Source organism: Indicator indicator, chromosome 2 (genome assembly GCF_027791375.1).
Source record: "Indicator indicator isolate 239-I01 chromosome 2, UM_Iind_1.1, whole genome shotgun sequence".
In the NCBI taxonomy this organism is placed as follows: Eukaryota; Metazoa; Chordata; class Aves; order Piciformes; family Indicatoridae; genus Indicator; species Indicator indicator.
In genome coordinates this window covers 23,240,328-23,266,767 of record NC_072011.1, presented here as the reverse complement: position 1 = coordinate 23,266,767, position 26,440 = coordinate 23,240,328, and the positions used below count along the sequence as shown (strand labels likewise).

At 40.4% G+C, this 26,440-nt stretch overlaps 1 protein-coding gene across 1 annotated transcript in view; it reads left to right on the top strand.

Annotated features, from left to right (window-relative positions):
* The window catches only part of UTRN (utrophin), a 354,493-nt gene that overhangs the window by 270,386 nt on the left and 57,667 nt on the right, over positions 1-26,440 (top strand). The window contains exons 59-61 of the mRNA XM_054393282.1: positions 6,050-6,111; positions 8,151-8,225; positions 14,843-15,044. Coding sequence (XP_054249257.1) covers positions 6,050-6,111; positions 8,151-8,225; positions 14,843-15,044 — 339 coding nt within the window. The remainder of the gene's footprint in view (positions 1-6,049; positions 6,112-8,150; positions 8,226-14,842; positions 15,045-26,440) is intronic.

The window sequence follows — 26,440 nt, the reverse complement described above, 5'->3', positions numbered from 1 at the left end:
CAATATCTATCTGCAGAGCCAGTTCATCATCTTCTGCAAAAGTCCTTCAAAATAGACGTGTGTTGACTATCCTATCATTTTCTCTACTTTATGAAAGTTTTTGTAGTGATTGATGTTATAGTAAGTTTAACATTAATGTAAATATTGAAAAATTGTGCCAAGAGGAATGGTCACTTTCTCATTGCATTTATGTACTATTTGCCAATGCTTTATAGGCAGAGATTGCAGCTTTGAGAGGATAGCTTTTTACCAGAGAGATAAAAAACTTAGAGAAGGTACAGTGTATAGCAAGCCAGACCCAGAGCAGTTCATTTTAGGCTGAAAGAAATGAGTGCTAAAACATTACCAGTTTGAGTTTGGGGAAAAAAGGTAGAGCTTTTAAGTCGGTAGGATGACTGTGAGTTGGACCTGCAGATAATTCATTCTGAAAGCACATCAGTGAGGACTTTGTGCTATTGCCTATTTCTCTGTCAGAAATCTGAGAGCCACATTTTGTGCTTCAAACAATTTATGAGTTCTTGAAGGCTTTGAAAAGCAGGCAATGGTAAATCTATGTCAGTCAAACCTCCTGTCATCATTCTTGAGGTGTGATGGTTGTTTTGAAACTCTGATGAGATCCTTGAGTTCTCTATACAAACATTTGTGCCTCTAATGAAAAGTTTTGCAGGAGATAACAGAAAGCTGTGACACACTGGAAGAGAGGTTCCTCTGTCAGACCCAAGTGGAAAAGGAGAGGACAGAGGTTGGATGTGGAGGCACACTAACTGCCTAGACTCAGCAGTGCAATTAAAATGATCACACACAACAATAATTAAAAAAAAAATACTGAGCTATCAAACTACAGAGGAGCAAGAGGAAAACTACCCAGTGCAGGGTAGGTTTAGATTAGACATTAGGGAGAAGTTCTTTACTATGAGGGTGGTGAGACACTGAAACAGGTTGCCCAGAGAAGTTGTGGATGATTCATCGCCTGAAATGTTTTAAGACCATGCTAGATGAGCAACCTGGTCTTGTTGGAGGATAGAGATATGATGGATAGTCCTACCACCACAACAGATTCAACAGACTGTGCAAATATTTTTCACATGGGTATTTAATATGCATATCCTTTCTTCATAATACTTCTCTTTTTTTAGTTTCTGGACATCTCCCTTGCCCCACTTCAGCCAGATTCAGGTTTCGAGAATTCTTTTTTTTTTTAATCATGAAAATCTTTTCAGAGTGTGCACTAGGTGTGCATGACTCAATGGCAAAGTATCCACTGATACTATGGGCTTACTGAAAAAGTAGTGTGTTGGCTGCCCTGGAGCTAGATTGGGGAATTAAGCCAGTCAGGGCTGCAAAAACCCCTAATCTCTCTCAGAAACTGCTTTAATGATCTTGCACAGGAAGTTTGGTAAAGGAGCAGAATTGCAGAGCAAGTTCTCTTGAGAGTCAAGGTCTTTATAAAAGTAGAGCCTACTGGTTTATTTTGAGGATGCCTTTAATGACAGAATTAACTACTGCATCACAAAGAAGACCTTTCCAGTAATCTTTCCCTACTTTCATTGCTGAAAGCAATGTCTTGAAAGAGAAGTTCCATGTAGGGTATATTTATTTTAAAAAGCTTGTGCAGGAATACTGAATTTCAGTAGCTCCACAGTCTGACAAGCAGACTGACCTTGGCAGTTTCCTTCATTTGTTTCTGCTTTCTGATGTAAATTTCAATGTTGGCAGCAGCAGCTAGATAAAACACAGAGCTGTGAAAAATAAAGCAGAGAAGAGCTGATTCTGAACTTCATTTGCTTTGGTATGATCAGGGTAGAGACTACTCTTAGATTTAAATATTCTCTTAAATCTTCATCTATTCCCTAATTTCAGATGTGGTTTACCGAAGAGAGGAAACCAGTCCTTAACTTTTCTTAACTTTCTTTTTTATTTAATTTTACTAACCTGTTTGAACGAGGTGTCTTTTGGTGTAAAACACAACGTGACTAGAAGGAACAGTTATCATGTGTCTTAATAACTCCTGTCATTTCATATATATGATATTTAATGTCTTAATATTGTATGTTCAGAGACAATATTTAAGTTGTTCATTTTATGGAATAAGGAAGAAAAACAGCAGAACAAGGAAAGTATGGTTCAATGATTAGTGGCTGAAAAATGAGATTAAAAAAAATGAGATTAAAAAAAAAAAAACTCTGAAAGGGACATAAGTACTAATAGAAATCAGACTATTTTAATTCAGAAAAAAAACCCATAAACTTCTCTTAGGCAACTGTAAACTCATACCTTCATTCTGATTGCTTTTTTGTGAGTGTTCTTGAATGAGAAATGTAAAATATTCAGAAAGTGGCATAGCTGCAGATGATGATGTAGTTCTACCTCTGTTAAGATATTTTTTAAAAATTACTACACTCTGCAGTTTTACTACACAACAAGAATGAAGTTTAATAGGGAACTGCAGCTGTGAAGGCAAGAGGGAATACTTTACGTAGCAATGAATCTCTAAGGAAAATGTCAAAATGATGGAAGAGTTCTGTATTTTCAGATGAACAGCATTTATCCTGTTTTTTTTTCCTAATGCCAGAGGTAACTTACATTTACACACACAGTGAGCAGTGTCTCAGCAAAAGAGATCCTTAGTGTCCCAGCACACCATGATGGCTTTGGAGCCCTTTATTTTTTCACTGCCCAATCTATTTACTAATGATTGACATGACCACCCTTTCTGAGGGTAAGAGAAACATATTAAAGGTTAAGAAAACAGCATACCAACTCCTCTGCTCTGTGAACTCAGACAGAGGCAATCTGGATTTGGGGCATTTTGGAAAGGAGTGACTGTTCTGCTTGGCTGGAAAGAAGATTATAATTCATTGAGCCCAGATTTACCAAGGTGTGTGTGCCCTGGGCTAATGGCAGATATTTGGTTGGACTGAACCTACTTACATGATTTAGCTTGTCTCTTTTCTCCTGTTGAATTGTCTTAATATGTATACCAAATTTGGTAAGAGGCATTGCCTCTGTAGATGTGATTTTACTTAGTTCTTTTTGCCAGCTGTCTGATTTTTTTCTTAATGAAAAAAGATAGGAGGTTTTCTATTTCTGTAGTCTGAGTCTTCCCTGTCACAGTAGAATTCAATCAATGAAAACCTGAATCTGTAAAATCTTGGTGCTGGCATTTCTCACTGTTGTTCTTTCAGATGTAATGTAAGTGCTTTTCAGCTGTGTACCTTTCAGTGCTATACATTATTAGATATTTGTACTGTGCAGAAGAAACAAAAGGGTCACAGTGAGTTTAATGTCATGCAGGGCATTTCTTTGTGTAATCATTAAACTGATCGATATCAAACTCCATAGTCACCCTGGTTACTTTTCACAACGTATTTATAAAGTGGAGATGTTGTTATGACATTTGAAATTTGGCAAGGGCAGAAAAGTCAGAGTTCTGAGTGCTGTTGATTCATTAGTGATCAATAAATATCCTGATTTCAGGTAACGTTTTGTGCAAATGACTACAGGAGCAGAATCCAATTTCGCATAATGAAGAATACTGTTTCAGTGTCTGGTGTCCATGATAAGAAATTATTAAATAAAACCACGAAACTATCTCTATTCCTTTCTTATACACAAAAAGCTGAAAAAGAAAGAATTTTTTTTTCCACTACTCCGCGGACAGCTTGAAACACCTGTAGATGTACCAAGTAATTCATTTCACAGAGTGATAGGGGTTGGAAGGGACCTCTGGAGATCGCCTAGTCCAGCCGCACCCTGCCAGAGCAGGTTCAGTGTTAGAGCACTTCATTAATATGTAGTTTTTAAAATACTGAATGCTTTATGGTTATAATCTCTATTTTTAGTTAAATTTACACAAATGCATTTAGACTTTTTGAATTACACTGTTTTGTCATGTAATCTAATACTGAATGCATATTTTGCTGCTTGACTTACATCCTTTCAGGTAGTTGTAGTGAGTGATAAGGTCTCCCCTCAGCCTCCTTTTCTCTGTGCTAAATAACCCCAGTTTCTTTAGCCAGTTCTCATAAAACAATAAGTTTCCTTAGCTGCTCCTTGTAAGACTTGTTCTCTAGACCCTTCACCAGCTTTATTGCCCTTTCTTGGACATATTCTAGTACCTCAATGTCCTTCTTGTAGTGAGGGGCCCAAAACTGAACACAGTACTCAAGATGAGGCCTCACTGGTGCTGAGTACAGGGGGACAATCACTTCCCTTCTCTTGGCAACACTATTCCTGATACAGACCAGGATGCTGTTGGCCTTCTTGGCCATCTGCTGGCTCGTATTCAGCCAGCTATCAATCAACACCCTCAGGTCATTCTCTACTAGGCATCTTTCCAGCCACTCCTCCCCAGGTCTGTAGCGCTGCTGGGGATTGTTGTGGCCAAAGTGCAGAACCTGGCATTTAGCCTTATTGAAATGCATACAATCGGTCTTGGCCCATCAATTAAGTCTGTCTAGATCCCTCTGCAGAACCTCCCTAGTCTCAAGTAGAAAAGTACTTCCACCCAGCTTGATGTCATCAGCAAACTTAATGAGGATGCACTCAGTCCCCTCATCCAGATCATTGATAAAGATATTAAACAGAGCTGGCCCTAGTACGGAGCCCTGGGGAACACCATCTGTGACCAGCTACCAACTCCATTCACCACCACTCCTTGGGCTTAGCCAGCCAGTTTTTACCGAGCAATGTGTATACCCATCCAGGCCATGAGAAGCCGGTTTCTCCAGGAGAATGCTGTGGGAAACTGTGTCAAAGACTTTACTGAAGTCCAGACAAATGACATCCACAGCTTTTTCCCTCATCAACTAAGAAGGTGACTGTGCTGTAGAAGGTAATTGGGAACATCAAGCAGGATCCTGCCTTTCATAAACCCATGCTGACTGCTGTACCTGATCATCTGGTTGCCCTGCATGTAGGTACTCGGGATGATCTGCTCTGTCAGCCGCCCTGGCCCTTCTTTTGCTGCTAGTGGGTATACTGAAAGATTTCTGGCTGTCTTTTCCAGCAGAAGCTAGATTAATTTCTGGCTGGTCTTCAGGCTTTCTCATTTTCTCCCTTATTTCAATAGTTTTGATAGAAGAGGCCTAGGAGATTCTTACTCTGAATAACACAGTCTTTTGATACTAACCAGAAAAATGAGTTATCTTGCGGCTCATTCAGTGAAACACTTTTCATTCTTCCCTGAATGAACCATGTGGGAAGACGTAACGTGTTCACACCACTTGTGTTACTGCCCTGAAGACCGACACACTTTGATCATAGCAGAAATCTCTTCTTACACTACTCATTGCGTACAACAAAATCTTGTAAACTTGGCTGCTGTAGATATTGAGAAGTTCTTTTTATCCACTGCCATCTACGTACAAGGTGAATAATGAGCCCAACTTGTTCACTTTACTCAAAGTAAATAGCACCTCACTCTACAATTCTTCCTGAAGTTAGTAGAGTACTTGCAAGAGAAGCTGCTCCTTGGTGCAAGGGTCACTGCGACCTGAGACAGAACAGTAGTTGTAACAGGGAAGATTGTGTAGATTTGTCTATTCTTGGTTAAATGCTTTGTTTGAGTCTTTTCAGAAGTTCAGTGAGATGATTAAAAATTACAAACTTCTTGTGTGTTTTCCCACATTACCAAGTGTCATTTTAAAGAGAATACTGTGTTCTTTTTAAGAAATTTTTTCTAATTAATTCTCTTATAAATCTAGTTAAACTGTAAATACTTTTTGATGTGTAATCATTCCAGCAGTTAATATTGATAAATACACGTAAATTCTGGCTTGTAGAAGATTGCATACTTGAAACCTTGGTGAATTGAAAAAGCAGTGCTAAGCAGTGAGTTAAGCAATGCTGCCTGTTGAATCTGTTCTGTGAGCGTTAGTAGGTATCGTTAGATATGGGTGGGCTATTGCCTTGTCTAACTTTGTTGTTTGAAGTGCTGAAGCATTTCTTGTCACTTAAAACACAGAAAATCAGAGTATCTTTGGGGTTTTATTCTTTGGAAGTGTCTATGTATGTGGCTTGAAACTTTGATTACCTCATTCCTTTGTAGTCATGAGACTCAGACAACCTGTTGGGATCATCCTAAGATGACTGATCTCTTCCAGTCCTTAGGTGAGTACATTTCCTAAAATAAACCGTTATGTGATATTCATTGCATGAGTAAAAGCTGCATGTGTGTATGCTGATCACTTCAGAGTTGCCATGAGCTGCAACAAAGCTGTAGCTGCTCAAGCTTTCCTGGAGCCCAAAAGCCCAATGGAACAGAATTTAGGTTGTCTCCCCTCTCCCTTTCCCTCCATGTGGAAAGTGTTAGGCAGAAGAGGAAAAAAGGGTAAAACGACCAAAGAACAGCCTTGCACCAATTTGGAAGAAAAGGTGTTTTTAAGTACAAGGAAGGTTACAGAGATATAAGGGAAAGGGGTAGATACAGGTATATACAGAACCAGATCGCAGATGGAAATGGATTCCCTGGATGGCAGTGGATTCTCTTGAATGCAGGCCCAAACATGTCGAGGTAGGCCAGACCACGTGGTTAGCAGCTCTCAGCAGCAGCAGACAGCTCCACCAGGCAGGTGGGCAAAGGAGAAAGAGAATTAGGCAGGAAGTGCCTCCCCCTTATGTACAGGCAGGAAAGTGGAGGGGATAAACATGATACAGTACCTCCCACCTAGGGTTCAGGTGGCCACCCACCTGAGGGAAGAATACCTCCCCCAGGGGCAGGTGACCACCCACCGGGGATCAGGTAACACTCAACCCAGAACACTTCCCACTTCGTGAGGAGACACACTTTGTGTGAAACTACTGCCTTGATCAGGTGGTGCGTATTGCCCTTCAGTAATATTAAATCTGAACAACATGCTGTAATGCATTACCTTGTGGATTTCTTTTAAAGGCAGGAGGACAAGGAATCGTCCAATGATGCAGGGTGTCTGCATGTTTAAAGCAGGGTGCCCCATCTACAGGGAACTAGTTTTTGTAGTAAATCAGAGCAGCTATGCTTTCAGTAAAGCCTAGACCATATTATGGTACACTTAAGTTCAACAGGACTTGCTAATATCTACGTTTACTGTGAAATCTCTCTAAGAAGTTTGAGGGTACAATACTGTTAAGTGAGGGGAAATGTTGCTACTCCTGTCAGTTTCTCTAACAGTTTATGGCTGCCTGACAGTCTCTTTCAAAGCACTGTTTACAAAGTCATGGCATAGAAATCACATCTTAAGAAGCCGTTCTGTGACCTATGCTGCTCTCTGTTTCCTGTTTGTTATCCAATGGAATTGTCCGTTATTTGAGAAACACACTGCATTTAAGCACTTGCCTGGAAAATACTTAATGCTGCATACCTGTGTAAAACTATTGCATGTTTATCATATGTGTCAAGATAGCATCAGGATTTCCTTTGTGCTAGTCTCTTGTGGTAGTTTTAGGCTATGCCTTTAAAATTTTTTCACAGATCATGAACAGAAAGCAGTAAAATGTAAATAAATCACTATTGGGTCTAAAAAGGAAAATAATGATTATTCTAAACAATCCCATTGGAGAGAGGTCTACCATAAGATCTGGTTCCCAAAACAGTCTCTCTACTTCTTGCCTCTTCGCTCTGAGAAATACTAACTTTGTGCTTCTGCTGGATTCTCTTTGACCTCGACTGCATTGTTTTGGCTAAGTCTAATGTCTCTCTGCTCCTTTCTCTTGTCCCTTTTGTACAGGGGGGCAAGGGGGAGGCGGGGGGGGAAGAAGTTGTTGCAGCTCCCCTGCTCTTTAGACAGGGAGGTTCTTGTGTTTTTTCTTAATTGTAAATACCTGTAAATATTGTAAATACTGTATATTTTGTACATATTTATTGCATTTCATTGTAGATTGTAGTTTGGTTTATAAATATAGCTTCCATTTGCTTCCAAATGAGCTGGTCTGGCAAAGTTAGTGTTGGGAGGGGAATTTCAACCCACCCCATCTCTGAAGGCCCTAGACCGTCAGGAGGCTTTCCCTGTAGGTGGACTGGACTGAGTTCTCAGTTCTTTTTTCCTAATAAAAACCTTTAATTCATCACAGAGAAAAGAAGGCATGTCAGACTTCTTCCAAAGTGTGAAATATGTAAAAGGTACTTGCAAACTGTTTTTAGGGCTACTCATATTTCTCTTCTGCTGTTTCAGCTGACTTGAACAATGTGCGCTTCTCTGCCTATCGAACGGCCATCAAAATCCGAAGACTACAGAAGGCACTGTGCTGTGAGTTTGACCTTTGGGACAAATTGTTTCTCTACAGTAGTTGGAAAAGACAGGGTCAGCTAAAGTCTAACATCAGTGTTTAACAAGAGACCAGATGTGTTCTTGACACATTGTCAGACAACAAAATGGCAGGAAGAATTGTAAATAGTACGTCATTATTGCAAATAAATAAAATCAAATAGTGAAAAAAAGAGGTGCAGCAGGTAAGGAGAAATTATATACCTGCTAAAAATGATAGGAAAATAAATACTGGACCTCTTGACTGTTGCATACTGTTTCTGATACCAGCTGTGAAATTATGTCAGCTAAAATCCTGACCTTTGACATAAACTTGGATGTTTTATTATATTTTAGGTAGTTCTACTCTGGTTTTTTGTAGGTGTTTACTGCTGCTAGATAAAACGTTCCTCCCTCTCAAAGGGCCTAATTTGCTGTGCGAATTCCACTTAAAATGGAGTTCAGACCACTCAGAGGGTGACAGGAAAGGACAGAGATCTATATTGTGGATGGTATTTTAATCATGAAACCCAAGTAAGACAAAAACCCCTGCTAGTATTAGTAATATTAATATGCCTTTATGTCTTGGAAATGTGCGTTAGGATCTTAAATTTGGATAGGAAATAACAACACATTTAATAATTCTGATTGAATGTTCTGTCCAGACCTCTGTTGGCATTTGGTCCTATTCTTAATCTAGTAATTCAGCCATAGTCTACTTGGCAAAGCATATAGAGATTGTATTAGCAGAAAAGGACAGGTATTGACTGAACAGAACCAGCTGCCTAAACTGCTTAATTTCCAAGGTTCACGTTTGTGTATCAATTTTTCTGGTCTATATTTCCTAGATATTTTTAAAAGCATTTCATATTGTATCACAGTTATGATTTAATTAAGCAGCAAGTTGCAGGACTACCATATTAAAAGTTTGCCAGCTTCAGAAGTGTTTTATTAAGATGTCTTGTCCTGGCCTTCAGACTTGGGACTTCTCTGAGTCACAAAAGAAGCACCACAGTGGGGTTCGGGGTTCTCTCGCTAAAGTCTCCTGCACAAAGCAAACACAGAATACTTCTTAGAGTCATCCTACCACTGATATTTCTACATTGTCTTTGAGAATGAGAAAAAGAAAGATGGTACTTTCTTGGAGGAGCTGAGCTAACTTGTAATTCCTCAATGTTTACTTTAGAGAAATGGGATTGAACTAATAGTTTGATATAATGCAGAAATAGTTTGTTATAGAGAAAGGCAAGACATGAAGACAAGGAAAATAACTGAAGGGGCAAAAAAGTGAGATTTTATGAGAAAGCAGAGAACAGAGGGTGTGTGGAAGAAAAGTAGCTAAAACATAGAACTAAGGAGATTGTGGTGTACAAAAAGAAAGGAGTGCAAAAATTGTCTGGAAGAGATGATGCAAATATTAAATTTAAAAATTACTAAGAATATAAATGGAAAAGAAAATGCATAAAAACACACATCAGCCAGAAAGAAAATAGGGTAAAACAGAGGAAGGAAGGCAAAAAATTGAAACTGGACAATTTTAACTCTCCAAGCAGTTAGTTTTCCTTCGGGTCGAGAAGACAGCAGTCTGATCTTAGCAGCAGCTTCTTGGCTGGGTATCAGATATACATTATATCAAACACATCTGTGGCTGAGATGGTAGCTAGAGTGTGTCTGTGCAAAAGCACAGAGTATCTCTCACCACTTCTTCATATGCCATGCTGGCTTCTCACAAACTTTCTTCTTTTCAAAGTCTTACATTTGGGAAAAAACAGAACATGTCCTTTGAAATATTGCCTGAGGATATTGAAAGGAAAACTGTATTTCCTTGGCACAGCCTGGAGTCTGGAGATGACTGTGTCTCTTGTACAGAGACTATAGCCACTTAAGGCTATAGTTTCTTTTCGCAGCAAGACTGAAGAGCCTTATGAAGTTTCCATTTAAAAGCGAAAGCAAAGCAAGAAACTAGAAAGCAGAGTAAAATACTCCTTGTGCATGCTGCTGCCCAGGGAAGGGTGAAAAAGCAGATTGTACATGATGGATGTTGGTCATGCTGCCTATTTCTGACAGGCATACAAATTGCCTGGTGACCTGTATAGAATGAACTTCACTTCCATTGCTTCTGGTAAGCTTTGAGGAGGACCATACTTCCAGCTCTTGTTTTTACTTAAAAATATGTCAATTTCTGTAATAACTGCAATGGTTAGCTCTTCTCATTTGCAGATTTCAGAATTGCCTTCCTATCGAAATGAATATTAATATTGTCTCCAGTTTCAGAGGAGGGAAATGGAAGGAGGACAGAGGGAAGTAGTAAGAAGAGAATATTCCACTTTGAAAGAGCCAGGAGTAGAACTGTCATCTCTACAGATCCAATTTGCTTTGTTATTTATGAAGCTCTGTGCTTGCTCTATCTCTCAGCCTCATGGGAGGAGGCAGCAGCCAAAAAAATCTGTCTTTATTACATGCACATATTTGACCAGGGATTGGTGTAATTTGTGGGAAAGCAACATTGTAGGGTTGTAAGAAGAGCATTGCTGATTTTCTGCAAAGCTAAATGCTACAAGAATTTTCTCTCTCTGGAAAGGTTCATTACGATCTGGCACAATTTTAAGACCACCTTCAAAAATATAATCAGTGCTGTTGCTTTTGTTATTGTTTGCTTAATTGATTATTTCTTGCCAGGGAACAGGTCAAATTCACTTTGACTGTGATGATTCTTGGCCTGATTCTGTCCCATGAATGGCTTCTAAGATAGCCAAAACACAGCATGTGCCAATACCTCCTCTCTGAGGACCTATCTATGATTCTTTACTTCACTTGTTATTTGTTCATGATATTGTTTTAAAGTAGGGAGAGTCATCATCTATGCCTCTGCCACTCATTCTGTGGTCTGATTTACATTACCTTGCCGTTGTATTTCCTGTAATTTTATCTGTGGATGGTTTTCAGAGGTGTTTGGGTACAGAATGCTTCAGAAAAGCTTATCTGCTAAGGCAAAGAAAATGTCAAATCACTAGAAAATGAGTTCTTTGTAAACTGTGAAATGTGACAAATTTCTGTCAGAGCCTCAATGTGTATGTAACTGCAAAAGTCTTTTTGGTTAGAACTCCAAGGGCACAGCTAGAGCAGGATGCACAGTCCCACATGCACTTCATAGATTTTTGACTTTGCAGTGAGGACTGATAACACAGTAATAGTGCCATACGAGCAGATTTGGGAATATGTAATTTGCGAACTACGCTTTGGAAAGCATTACTGATGCCAAATCTCTCTTCTCAGTCTGGCCTCAGTAAGTGTCAAAAATCCATGGTTCTGGGGAAGTTGTTCCTTTCTACCCTTCCCACTCTTCTTCAGAAGCTGAAAAGTAGAGTTGTATTTCATCTGGTTTCTTGGAAGGTAGATTCCTGCCGAAACTAATATGTGTATGTAGCTATGTGTATTTATTTTGCAGGAAGCTGAGAAGGGTTGCAGGTTAGAAAGAGCAAATTCTTAGCTTTTCTGAGATTATGTGGGGCAGACCTACTGAGAGTACTTTCTAACTGTAGCAGAAGAATGGGGCCCGAGAGAGTATCCTGTGTTTCAGTGGTACTGGGCAGCTATGTAGTACCAAGCACCATCTATAATATTTGATTCTTGTGCAGTATAACATAGCTCACTTTCAAGAAATGATATTGCCCCAGATACTAAAGGGTACTACTGGAAGGGAAAAAGGGAACAAACCCACCAAGTATATTCAGAATTCTGTCACTGAGCCTCTCTAGGTGATGTAAAATTTAAGAATGCTAATAGGAACATGAACTGCACAAGGCTAAGGAACAAATATTAAGGCACACCAGGCTAACAGTGAGACTTTTGTAGATTTCCCTCAGCCATGCAGTCTTCTTCAGGATTTGCTATCAGTCACAAGGTCTTTCTAGTACAAAAGCTCCATAGCAATGCCTATTTTCTATGGGGTTGCAGCAGCCTCAAATTTGCCATTAAGAGCTGCATGTCATTACTTACTACTGAGTCAGTAACTCACATCTGCTTAAACTGTGCTGAATGACGTTGCTTCTTTTTATAGTATTCCTTTGGGAAAGTCTCCTTGCTGCAGAAAGGAAAGAGATGACCCTTGTGGTCCATTTGTTGATTAATAGCAGTAGAACGGTACTGCAAAAATGCACTGAAAGCTATGTAAAGTAGGCATCATGCCAGCAATGACACTCAAGTCTCAGGTTAGATAAAGAGTTTATTTTAAACACAATTTATTTTAAAACTTTCAGAAATGAAAATGTAATGAGACAATAATCCCTTCTTACATCAGCCCAAATTGGGGCATGGCTAGTGGGTAGACTTTACCGTGACAAGATAACTGCCTATGTGTGAAGTTCATTCAGCCAGGTGAGTGCTGAAGTAAGCAGAGATGAAAGTAATTTCCTCTGGTTATTTTCTATGAATGGTGTCATCCAAAAGCATAAGTTTTGCTTAATTTGCATTAGTAGAGCAGCACAGAGTTTCCTTTTAGTGTGAAAGTACTGAAAGTATATCTTCCAATTCCCTTTAGAATCTTTTGGCAGGAATGTGAATATGAGATTTTAATGCCAGCAGATTAAGATGTGAAGTTAGCAGGTTTACTCCAGTGACTGTTGAATTGCCATTTTCAGTGCAAGGATGATTATGTTAAGCTTGACCCAAAGGCTACAACTTTCTTGCACTGCAAAGCTTTCCAAGTTTTCACTCCTTTAAAAAGGGCAGATGTTGGGTGCTGTCAGTCTGTTTTAGGAAGCTATTTACCTGCCTTTTCCCTTACAAGAGCAAATTGGGGGAAAAAGTGCAAACCACCAAACTGGTTGCAATCATTTTGATTTCTTCCCCATTTTCCCCTACATAAAGGAAAAGCATGAAAAGTAGCCATCTTCTCTGAGTGCAATATTTTTGTAACTGGATAGCATGTTACAGTTTTGCATATGACTTCATTCACCTGCCTCCATCCCACAGAATAGTCTGTGCTGCATTCTGATGAAATGTGGGCTCTGTGTGTTGGTTTAAAATATGTCTATGAGCCTTTTCCAGTAGACTGCATATACACAACTAGTGGCAATATAGTTTGCTGCAATTAGCAGTCTCCCTGTTCAATAAATACGTGGCCGGCAATTGCTTGCAGGCCCCAAGAGATAGGCTTAAAAAAAAAAAAAAGAAACAAAAAAAAGATACAAGTGTAAAGCCCCTGCGTGTCTGATGTTGTCAAGTTAGAATAGAATGTGCCAATGTCAGTAATAGAGAGGAAAAACAAGGGCTGTGACGTACTATTTTCTCATTTTACAGTTATATTCATGAAAAGGGACTGGGTGTGTAACCAACTTTTGTCCCATAACCTTACCTTCTGGGAAATGGTCATTAAGTTCTTGACAGAATTGCTCATAGTAACTAGTGTTGTCTTGCTCCTGCTTTCTTCTACTGTACTGATTTTCTAGCCCAAGCTGGACTTAGCTTATTTTGCACAGACTGCCCTTCTGGGGTCCTTATTCAATATTATCCATGCAGAGAAATTTACAACATGTCTGAGGCTGTCATTATTCTGTTGCTTTGAGAAATGACATTTATAGTATAAATGTGTTGCCAGCTCTACAGGCAGCTCTGTATGAGCTTGGACTACACTTCCAACTTCCTATTGTGTACATTGTAGCAAGCATACTAATATATTGCAACTATTATATTATATTTTTTGCTGAAGTCCTTGCATCTGTTAAAAAATGTCACTGAAGATTATACCACCCTTTGATTTATGTTATTCTTCCTTCTTTTCTGCCAAAGTAAGTTTCCTCTTCTCCAGTTTGCTTTGTGAAAGGAATTTAAAGAGCTCATTGAGAGCTTTATATTTTCACCAAGCAAATCCCTGATTTTCAAAATCATGGTTTTTGTGGGTCTTAAGAGCACCTGTAGGATATCCACAGAATCATCATCTGCTTATAGAAAGTATCCTGTAATCAAGGAGATCACAATAGTTTTTGTGAAAGCATAAAATTCAGTGTTCTGGAAAACTACAAGGAATTCCCTGTGTCCCTTTCTCTACTTCCTTTTAAGCCTTAATTTAGCAACTACTGTTCAGTTAATCAGGCCTCAACACATTTCCACAGCATTTATTTAAGAGAACATTCATACCTTAGAATTTGCTTTGCTTTACATTTAATCAAAAGTGATAGTCATTTAATGGGGTTCTGCTTTATGGTAAATGTGAAGAATCCTCTAAAGCCAGTGAGCTCCCAGTGTGCACACATCTGAAGTTAGGATGGTCTAATTACACAGACTGCGTGAGCAGCTTTCTAAATGTTCCAAATTGTGCAGTGTCATTATGGTCGTCTTGGGGTTTTTTTCTGTTTTTTCTGTTTTTTTTTTTAATTATGTTGTACTGAAATGCTTTCAACATCTCACAAAGAACAGTTTTTTACTATGTTGTTACTAAATGAATGCTGCTTCTTGACTGTCTGCAGTGTTTGCTACAGTAGACACATGGACAAGTTTTGTGAATGCTATGCTTTGACCACCTTAATCACACTTTATTCTTTTGTCATTGTTGCTGGGTTTTTTTTTTTTTTTTTTTTTTTTTTTTTTTTTTTTTTTTTTTTTTTGTAATCACCTGTTAGTGGACCTGTTGGACTTGAACACAACAAGTGAAGTTTTCAAACAGCACAAGTTGGGTCAAAATGACCAGCTGATTGGTGTCCCAGATGTGATCAGCTGTCTCACTACCATCTACAGTGGACTTGAAGAGAAACACAAGGATATGGTGAACGTTCCTCTCTGTGTAGACATGTGTCTTAACTGGCTACTCAATGTGTATGATAGGTAAGTTGCAAGTCTTTTTAATGTAGTACTAACAAATTCTGGAGACAGAATTGGCTATTTTTGCGTGTGGCATTAAAAAAATGCTAGACTTATAGGACTGTTGTATTTTTTTTCCAAATTACTTTGTTGAGGAAATGACCATAATAACAGAAAAATTACAAAGCTGTAGAAAGTTCTTTAATAAAATCTTCTATATTTTGGTATTTTTGACTGAGTAATGTAAATTCCATTCCTTGCAGTTAGATGTTTCTTCTGCTTTCCTGCTCAGATATACTGAGCTAATGTTGCACTGATTTTATACTACTTCCAAGGAAATGTTTATGTGAGTAGAGAACTGGATATACTGCTTTAGCTGTGTTTCTACTGTAAATGTTCCATGTTGCCCAAATTGTTTGCCATCGATACTAAATCCTATTTCAGGGGACAATTTTGTTGTTTATTTTACACTTCGTTACTTGTAGGCTGTAATCCTGGCTGGGAAACCTGTACTGAATTCTCTGTCAAGTGGTTGTTGCTTTGGTCTCAGCACTAAAGCTTGTCTGATGCTGGAGGGTCATCTGTGTTCTCACCCTGGATCACTTCCAGAAGGTGCAGTTCCTGCCTTGTATCAGTTCTGAGCACTGGTGCTACACGATCCACCAGCCCTGGTCCTAGCAGCAAAGCTGCATTTTCCAGGTGAATTGTGAGTGTGTCTCAAGAACATTTTGGGATCCCTAGAGTAACAACTTGTGGGTTTATTTAAATGCATGTCCGCTATTTCCAGCTGAGTCTCAGAGTTCATGAGGAAGCAGCTCCTTGTGATTTTGACCTTTCTGAGACCCTAGGCACTTCCTTCTTCCACTGAATGTTGAACTCTGATCTCTCTGTCCTGCATTATGTTAGCCTTCATCACCTACAATCAGTATGTTTTTATTTAGTTATGCTTTTGAATTACATGTTTGTTGCTCCTTTTTCTTAGTGGTGTTTGGTATTCTCATTTTCCTTCTGTAGTAAAAACTGCGAAAAGACCTGGATTCCAGGAGCTAAATGTATCTCCTTAGATCGCTTGAGCAAAGGCATTTCAGGACGCTACTGAGGCTGACTAAAGACTGTAAGGGGTTAAGAACTTGCCCTTAACTAATAAACAATATGGCAAACAGTTATTAATAAAAATGCTAGTAACCCTTTATTAATGAAAATTGTCAAAACTCATTAAATAGGATCATTGTATGGTTGGAATATATATTTACAATGGGAATGTGTACAGTCTTTGGGCAAAATACAAACAATTCTATGCAAACTGAGAGGAAATAACATGGAAAGAGAAGGTCCCTGGGAGCAGGAAGCGCTCAATTACAGCAGGGCGAGACACAATAAGAACCCTTATGCCAAAAAAGGCAATGAATTAATTACTCACATCTGGTTTTATCCACATGGGAGATGCTGTTGCTATGTTAGCTATGAAGCCTTGGGGTGCTCTCATATGGTGCTGGCACGACAGACTGATGGCAAGGATTTGCCACCTTGTCCCGGGCTGATCTGGCTTCGGCAAGTGGTTGACGCTTCTCGCGACAGGCACTTGCTTGGTTTCTGGGTAAACTGAGGCACAGCACGATTCTAGTGGCAAGGGAAAGCAGACTAGGCGGATCCGGCTTCTAGGCTTATGGCTTCTCTGGCTTGCTGTGCGTGAGCTCGTGGCTTTATCCCAGGCTCTGGACTGGGCGTTCGAGGCAGGGCAGGGCAACTCCAGGCAGCTTCTACAAGTCCCCCTGCTTCTGGAGTGCCTATTACAAGAGGGATATGGACATGCTGGAATGTGTCCAGAGAAGGGCCACCAGGATGATCAGAGGGCTGGAGCACCTCTCCTATGAGGACACACTGAAAGAGTTGGGGCTGTTCAGTCTGGAGAAGAGAAGGCTCCGAGGTGACCTTATTGTGGCCTTCCAGTATCTGAAGGGAGCATGCAAGAAAGCTGGGGAGGGACTTTTTAGGCTATCAGGTAGTGACAGGACTAGGGGGAATGGAATAAAGCTGGAAGTGGGGAGATTCAGACTGGATGTGAGGAAGAAGTTCTTCACCATGAGAGTGGTGAGAGCTTGGAATGGGTTGTCCGGGGAGGTTGGTTGAGGCCCCATCCCTGGAGGTGCTTAAGGCCAGGCTGGATGAGGCTCTGGCCAGCCTGATGTAGTGTGAGGTGTCCCTGCCCATAGAAGGGGGGTTGAAATTAGATGATCTTTGTGGTCCCTTCCAACCGTGACTGATTCTATGATTCTATGATTCTAAGTCGGGTCCAAGCAGGCTTGAAAGCAGGCTTAAAGCAAGGTTTAAGAGCAAGGCTTGGAACAAGGCTTGAAGCAATGTGAAGGCGACTACCAAGTCAGCATGTATATATACTGGGCCAGAGATCAACTGGGCTAATGGCGCAACCGAAGCTAACGTGTAGCTGCCCAATGGAAAGGTGTTCTGCCAGGCTGTAACCATAAAAGGCAGAAACAAAGGCCTTGTATCTGGGGGAGCAGTGGTCAGCATGCATGCTCTTATCCCAGGTAAACAACTTGTTTACCAGACAGGCAAGAGTCCTGTCACCTTTGTTTTTTTCCTGCGTTGCCCTATCTTTCTGCAGGAAGGAGGGGAGAGAGAGGGACCATGTCTAGACATCTTAAGGCCTGTCTGGGTTTGTACTGGGCCATGCCATGGCCCTACCATGACAAAGACACAATAGTGCAATAGATGGGGCGATCACTTCATTGTGTCTAACCGAGTATGTGCTTTAGTTCAGAGTTGTACACAGTATTACAAATCAGAATTTCTAATCTTCATATGGTTGGCTACTAAATTTCTTTCCTTTTTTCCCCATTTCATAGGATCATAGAATTGTTTTGGTTGGAAAAGACTGCTAACATCAAGTCTAGCCATAAACCTAACATTGCTGTGGCCATTAAACCATGTCTTGAAGTGCCTTTTTTTTTTTTTTTTAACACCACCAGGGATGGTGACTCACCACCTTCCTGGGCAGCCTGTTCCAATGCCTGACCACTCTTTCAGTAAATAAGTTTCCCCTAATATTCAATCTAAACCTCCCCTCATACAAATTGAGTCCATTTGCTCTTGTCCTATCACTCAATTCTAGGGAGAAGAGACCAACACCCACCTCACTACAACCTTCTTTTGGCCTCCTCCAGACTAAGCAATCCAAGTTCCCTCCACTGTTCCTCCTAAGACTTGCTCTGCAGGCCCTTCACCAGCTTTGTTGCCCTTCTCTGGACACACTCCAAGCCACTCAACGTCTTTCTTGTAGTGAGGGGTCCAAAACTGAACACAATATTTGAGATGTGACCTCACCAGTGCTGAGTACAGGGGCATGATACTCCTGCTGGCCACATTGTTCCTGATACAGGCCAGGATCCTGTTGGCCACCTTGGTCACCTGAGCACAGGGCTGGCTCATTTGCAGTTGGCTGTCAATCAGCACCGCCATGTCCTTTTCTGCCATGCAGCTTTCTATGTTTATAACTGTATATTTTATATATGTGTGTGTGTGTATATATATAGACAGATACACGTTACCTTCACTATGTTTACTCACTCAATCAGTGCTGAATTCTAACAATAGCTTTTTGCTTTCTTACCCCCAGAGGATTACACACTGGCTTTCCTATACTTACTTATTTCACTTTTATTTTGAATATTGTGGTAGAGGAAAGGGAAGGAAGGAACAGAGTACATATGATCATTTATCTTTTACGCACCAGCTACCTATTATGCTTTGGCATTTGAGCATTGCAGTTTAATATTTTGACATATCTGTTAGACTCCTCATCATTACTACTAGAAAACTAGAGAGCCCCTCAGCTAATTACTGGGACTTGTTCTTGCAGTTATTTTTATCTGCAGAGCTCCGTATTGAAGGTGAATAAATAAATCACTTGCAAAAAGAGCAGTGAATTGCTTAATTTAAATGTTATTGGTTATTTAAAAGAAGAGACTTAATAATGTCAGAGAAATTTTTGTGGTTACTAGCTTGGGTGGGTTTTTATCAGATTGATCACAAGTCCATTATATTTTCTTCAGCTTACCTTTGCTTCTTAACTTCAGTGAGAAGTCAGTGGTTAACCTGTTCATATTTAAAATCTATGTAGTAAGCAACAAACCTTTCTTTTGATAACATTTCCTGTTCCAATTTCACTTTGATTGTTATGTTGAAAGCTTTAGTGTAGATAATTCTTACAGCTGATGGAAGATTTCAATCTTTAGTCAAAATTTGAAAAGTAGAGGATGAAGGTTTTCTGAGATAAAATTACCTTTTACAGTGTATTTCCTTGTTCCCCTTTCATATATATTGCAAGAAGGAAAAAAAAAGATTAAAAACCATTTTAAGCTGATCTTTGGGGTTTGTTATTTAAATGGACCTTTAGGAAAGAACTAATTTGTGCCTTGGTATTTCCATTGTTTATTGCATCAGTGCGATACATCTGCAGTGTTTCAAATTCTTAAGCTGCCTGGGAAAAGCATGTTAGTCACACGCTATTAACCAGAGATGTAATTACTGATTCACAGTTAGCTAGCAAATTGAGTAGTTCTTCAGACATACCTACAGATGTCTTTAGCCCTTAAAAAGAACAAATCTCTTTTTAGAAAAAGTTCTGGTACTTTCTGAGATATCAGGAATAAGTCATTCTTCAGGCTAAGTAGAGGAGAGAAACATTAAATTTGCTTGGTGACTTTTACTTCTTCAAGGTTGTTCTGGGTAGCAACATCTGGCCTTCAAACGTTTTCCAAACTTCAGGTTCCTTGTTTTGGTTAGGTCAGAGGTGTTGTGGGTTTTTTTAAAATAAAATTTAAAATAAACACATTGCATTTTTCAATGAGAGCTGTGAAGGAACTTGTTTGCTTGATGAAATCATTTGGCCAAGCCTGTGTTTAAATCATCTAATAGCAATAGGTGGTTACTGTTCTGGACTGTACAGTGTCATTTTTCCTAAAATCTTCGAGTGTCTCTTATATGAAATGGGCTGATAGCTTTCAGTCCTAATGGAATGGCTTAACACCCATTGAAATGAGTCTTTTCAAATATTTTAAAGTCTGCCATACATAATATAAAATACATGTACTGATTGTGGGTGATGACTCATTATTTCAATTAGAATTATCCTTAAAGAAACTTCTAAAGGCATTGTTTTTAATGCTTCACAATGTTCATCTGACTTCTTTTATTTCAACTTTTACATTTTCTTGAGTTTCTTTCATGTCAGGATACTTTAGAAGAAGACATTTTCAAAACTGAATTTCTTTGGTGGATTAGTCTACGAAAAGTATATGTGATCTAGCACTTAGGTAACATTTTCCATATGATCAGATTTGTCTTTCAATGATCATACTCCAAGGCTCAATCTTCCCCTGAATATAGGTATATTCTGTATGGAACAGGTTACCCAGAGAGATAGTAGAAGCCCCATCCCTGAAAACATTCAAGGTCAGGTTGGACTGGTCTATGATTCTATGGTGTATTGTTTCACTCACAGCTGGCAAATTCTAACACCAGGCTAAGTTAATATCCCAGGCCTTATGAGTGTGTTAATTTCAGCAAAATCTAAACTTCTGAGGAACATGAAGGATGAGAGACCTATTCAGTCAGCCTTAGCTCTATGCCCTGGTTTTTACAGTAGCTGATGGAAGTTTTCTGCATGCACTCCCGATGCCTTCCCAGGTTTGAGAGCTGTCTTGATTCCTAGAGGACTGTGTGGGAGCAGCTTAGCAGGCTCAGGTGGTAGTCCTTTGCAAGACAGGAAAATTACCTTCTTTGACTGCTGTGTGTTTGATCAAGGGGAGGTATCTGTGGGGACCTTCACAGATCCAGACAGGCTGCCTTCTGTTGCTTGGTTGTGTAGATGACTGATAGCTGTGGTCCATGGTAGTCTCTAGTCTCTATGTGTCAATGCTGACTAGGCTTGACAAGCCTGACTAGCCGACTAGCCCTTTGACAAGAGAAGATTGAACTGAAGTGGGCTAATCTTTTTTTCTCTCCAGTTTTCTTTGTAGTACCTGATGCTTTTATGCTTTTCAGTCATCCTTATTGTGTGTTCCTGATCGTGATCTCTTATAGTTAGTTTTGTCACATGCCTGGCAGCTTTTTGTTACCTAACTCCTGTGTGCAGCTGTGCCCATCAGTGTTTGCCCCTTTGACATTTACATTATTGTTACATTATGTCTGGATGTGCCATCATAATGCTACAGAGTGCTTGCATACTGTTGGTGGTAAACAATAATTTTGTATGCTTGTCTTCACAATATAATATTAATTACATCCCAATTAGCATATTTATAATTAACAGTTGCCACTGGCATCCGTATTGAGTACGGTGTATGCAGTCAAAGAAGTTTTGGGTTGAGATGTTACTTAGAGAAAGAAATACAGTTTGTATATGGTGGCTACATTGTTAGGAAAAGTTTTTGGGAAATTTTCTAAACTCATTTTCCTGGAAAGACTTTCAGGTAATTGTAAGCCTGCCTTAATGTCTGCCATTGAATTTCTTAGGTGCCTGAGCAGAAACAGAAATGCTAGTTTGGGGTTTTAGCTTGCCATTTTGCAGCTGAAAGATTCCTGTGGCCAAGTATTATCTGATTCCCACTTGCTCCACACAGCTTGTGCCTGATATATTGAGGTTGGGATCATAAGAGTTTGATTTTTTTGGAGTTCAGTTGATGTGGGATTAGTAAGGGAACTCGAGGCATGTGTCTTCTCCCTGTTATCTGTGAACTATCCATTCTTTACCACCACCCCCCCTTCTTCTGCATCCTGTAGTTCCAGTAGCTCCTGTAGTAAGATACAGTATAAAAGTATTCTTCCTTTCTCTTCTGATCCTACAGCTGTTTCTAGTTTAGCCTTTTTTTTTCCTCATTTGCTTATATTATTGTGCAGTATGACACTCATTAGTTTCTATATAAAGTGGCTTTTTTATACTCTCTGCAGCTGTGATGGGTGTCTGAAACAGCTGAATGGTTGCTCCCTGCTTGGATGGAGAGTCCAAACGGTGCAACAATGTCATATGTGCTCCAATCCAACCTCTTACCTATGCAATTTGGTACCCTCTCATGTTCTTGATCAAATGATCCCACTAAACTGGTCTTCCCTGTAGTATATGCTCTCCTGCCATGCCTGGAAATGATGTGTGCCTTTTTTTAATGCCTCCTTTGGCAGGTTTAAAAGTTCGATTCTGAGTTTTCTGACACCTTTGGACTGACAGTGGATGAAGGTGCAACAGGAATCATATCTGAACCATACAGGCACAAGCTTGCCTGGTTCATATATAGAGACAATGGAATCACCTACAAACCCAAGGATTTCTTTATTTCCTCATTCCCTTTCATTCTCTTCTCTCCTCTCTTCCCCTCTAAAACAATAAAACTCCAGTTGATTTGGGGAAGAATGTCAGCATCACTCTTTTAAGGGAAATGAATCCTTAGACTTTGTATTGCCTGAGGAAAGAGAGCTTAGATATATCCAGGGGGACAAATGGACCTCATCCTGGAGGTCATCTCTAACCACACGGAAGACAAGAAGGTTATCAGGATGTGTCGGTGTGAGCTGAAATTCCCCCCCCGCACTGACAATAACCAGGCTAGCTCAGTCTGGAAGCAAATGAAGGCTGTATTTACAAGCAGAGTCTAAAATCTACGATGAAATGCAATGAATGTGTACAAATATACAAAATTCATAACATTTACAAATATATATATAATCAACAGAAAAGCACAACCGATCTCCCTTTGCTTCCCCCCAAGGGGACCCTCCCAAAGGGGCCTCTCTCTCTCCCAGGAGCTTCCCCCCAGAACAGAGAAGCAGAGTTTGTTAAGCAGAAAGTTGTTAACTTAGCTGCCAAGGTCAGTATGTGTTATCTTCAGCCAGAAGAGAAGAAGAAAAAACAGCAGCCAGACAGCCCAGCAACTGCCCCCACTGCAGAACACAGAATGTGCCGAATGCCTACTTTGTTTTGGGTAATAGTTCTTAAACATTTCTATCTATCCAATGGAAGTGTTTAGAACAATCGTTATTTTGCCTTCTTACACCCAATAGTGACTTATTTACATTCTTTCACTTTCTCTGTTCTGAACTTTGCAAGGAAAAATTAAAAAGACAGTTTCAAACCATCATACAGGAGTAGCCAACATAGATTTACCAAGAGGAAATCCTGTCTAACTAATCTGATAGCCTTCTATGAAGTTATGACCAAGTGGTTAGATGAGGGAAGAGCAGTGGATGTCGTATATTTTGACTTCAGTAAAGCTTTTGATACTGTCTCCCATAACATCCTCATAGAAAAGCTCAGGAGATGTGGCATAGATGGTTGGTCAGTGAGGTGGATTGCAAACTGGTTCCACAACAGAGTTCAGAGGGTCGTCATCAGTGGCACAGAGTCAACTTGGAGGCCTGTGGCTAGTGGTGTCCCCCAGGGATCGGTACTGGGTCCAGTTTTGTTCAATATCTTTATCAGTGACCTGGATGAGGGCATTGAGAGTACACTCAGCAAGTTCACTGATGATACAAAACTGGGGGGGTTTGGCTGACACCTCTCAGGCTGTGCAGTCATCCAACATGACCTGGACAGGCTGGAGAGCTGGGTGCAGGAAAACCACATGAAGTTTAATAATGACAAGTGCAGGGTCCTGCATCTGGGGAGAAATAACAACATGGACCAGTACAGGTTAGGGGTTGCCCTGCTGGAAAGCAGCTCCACAGAGAAAGATTTGGAGTGCTGGTGGACAGCAAGTTCTCCGTGGAACAACAATGTGCCCTTTTGGCCAAGAGAGCCAATGGGATCCTGGGATGCATCAAGAAAGGTGTGTCCAGCAGGTTGAGGGAAGTTCTTCTACCTCTCTACTCTGCCCTGGTTGAGACCACAGCTGGAATACTGTGTCCAGTTTTGGGCTCCCCAGTTCAAGAGAGACAGAGACCTGCTGGAGAGAATCCAACGGAGAGCCATGAGGATGATTAGGGGCCTTAAGCATCTTCCCTATGAAGAGAGAATGATAGCCCTCGGGCTGTTTAGTCTGGAGAAGAGAAGACTGAGAGAGGATCTGATCAATGTCTATAAATATGTGAGGGGTGGGTGTCAAGTGGAGGGGGCCAGGCTCTTTTGGGGGTGCACAGTGGTAAGACAAGGAACAATGGGTTCAAACTAGAGCATAGAAGATTTCACCTCAACATGAGGAGAAACTCTTCTTTCCAGTGAGGGTGACAGACAGGAACAGGCTGCCCATGGGGGTTGTGGAGTCTCCTTCTCTAGAGACTTTCAAAACCCACCTCGATGCATTCCTGTGTGGACTACCCTAAGTGATCCTGCTCTGGCAGGGGGGGTTGGACCTGATGATCTCTTGAGGTCCCTTCCAACCTCTGATATACTGTGACACTGTGACTTTAGTAAGGAACAAGAGTGCTTCTGACAAGTAGTTACAATGATTTAGCCATTTTTCACTTGAATGTGCATCAGAGGTCAATCATATGCCATTTTTATACTGTCTTTCACTGTTGATGGAAAATGGACAGAATTTCTCTAAAGCATTTAAGAGAAGTATAATGGTTCAGACTTCCCCTCACCAGAGTCAGAGCAAAAAATGTCTAAGGTGGCTCAGGTGGTCTTATCAATTGATTTTGCTATGACAGCATGCTTATATTGCTGTAACGAATCTGAATAGTGTGTTGGCACTTAGTTCTAAATACTTGACCCATAAATTTTGTATGAATTCAAACATTAAAAAGTGTCCTGAACCTTCTCACTAGGCATTCATTTTTATATGCTCTCCTGCACAATTAGATGGTTATGATGCCATTCAGAAGCACCCTGACATGATGGATAAAGAGAACAAGAGGAATCTCAGGAAGTTCAATGAAAGGAATTAACAAGTCTTCTTCCTAAGGAGGAAAATAACCCCATACAGGCTGGAAGATGACTATCTGGAAAGCAGCTTTTCAGGAGAGGCCCTGAGGATGCTAGTGGACCCCAAGTTGAACCAGCAGCAGCATGTATTTGAGGCAACGTAGTACAGCAGTCTCCCAGGCTGCGTTAGGAAAAGCCTTCCCAGCAAGCTGAGGAAGGTGATCATTCCCCTCTACTCAGCACTGGTGAGACACATCTGGGTCCTGGCTCCAATTCTGGGCAAAAGAGACATGGACAAACTGGAGTGGATTCAGTCAAGTACTGTAAAGATGATGAAGGACTTGGAGTATCTGATGTATCAGGAAAAAGTAAGAAAGCTGTGTTGGTGTGAGCTGAAATTCCCCCCCCACCAACAATAACCAGGCTAGCTCAGTCTGGAAGCAAATGAAAAGCTGTATTTACAAGCAGAGTCTAAAATCTACAATGAAATGCAATGAATATGTACAGATATACAAAATTCACGACATTCACAAATATATATACAATCAACAGAGAAGCACAACCAATCTCCCTTTGCTTCCCCCCAAGGGGACCCTCCCAAAGGGGCCTCTCTCTCTCCCAGGAGCTTCCCCCCAGACCCCCCTGGACAGAGAAGCAGAGTTAGTTAAGCAGAAAGTTGTTAACTTAGCTGCCAAGGTCAGTACGTGTTATCTTCAGCCAGAAGAGAAGAAGAAACAGCAGCCAGACAGCCCAGCAACTGCCCCCACTGCAGAACACAGAATGTGCAGAATGCCTACTTTGTTTTGGGTAATAGTTCTTAAACATTTCTATCTATCCAATGGAAGTGTTTAGAACAATCGTTATTTTGCTTTCTTACACCCAATAGTGACTTATTTACATTCTTTCACTTTCTCTGTTCTGAACTTTGCAAGGAAAAATTAAAAAGACAGTTTCAAACCACCACAGTCCACCCCTTCTAAACAATTCCATTGGCTGCTACTATCATTTATCTAATCTAAAATAATGTCTACAACAATAGGTGAATAAAGACCATAGTCCATTCCGGCTATCTCAGATGTAGATGATTCAAAAGAGTCAAATCACAGGAAAAACAGCAAACAGCTTGTTTCCTCGCAGATGGAGCGAAGGAAGGAACAGGGACTCTCAGGTGACTCAGGGCTCTCAGGGTTCGTGCACCGTAGATCTCATGAACTCTCCTCTTGGGCGCGATGCTGTATCTGCGCAACACTCTGAATTTAACCTCTCTCAGCCAAAGTTAGATTTCTTTGTGGAATACACTGAATTTCACCATTTTCTTGCATCACCCAATAGGTGTGACCAGGACCTTCAGCAGAAACCACCCCTCGGACAGGTTTGGCCTCTCCTGAAGGAGAAAATACCCAAACCGTTTTGCCTAACAGATTCTTTTCTCTGATAACAGGAACTCTATCACCTTCTTCCTTTTGCAACAAATCTGATTGGGCAGGTCCAGCTCGATTCACTGAACCTCTACTATTCACTAACCAGGTTGCTTGTGCTAAAT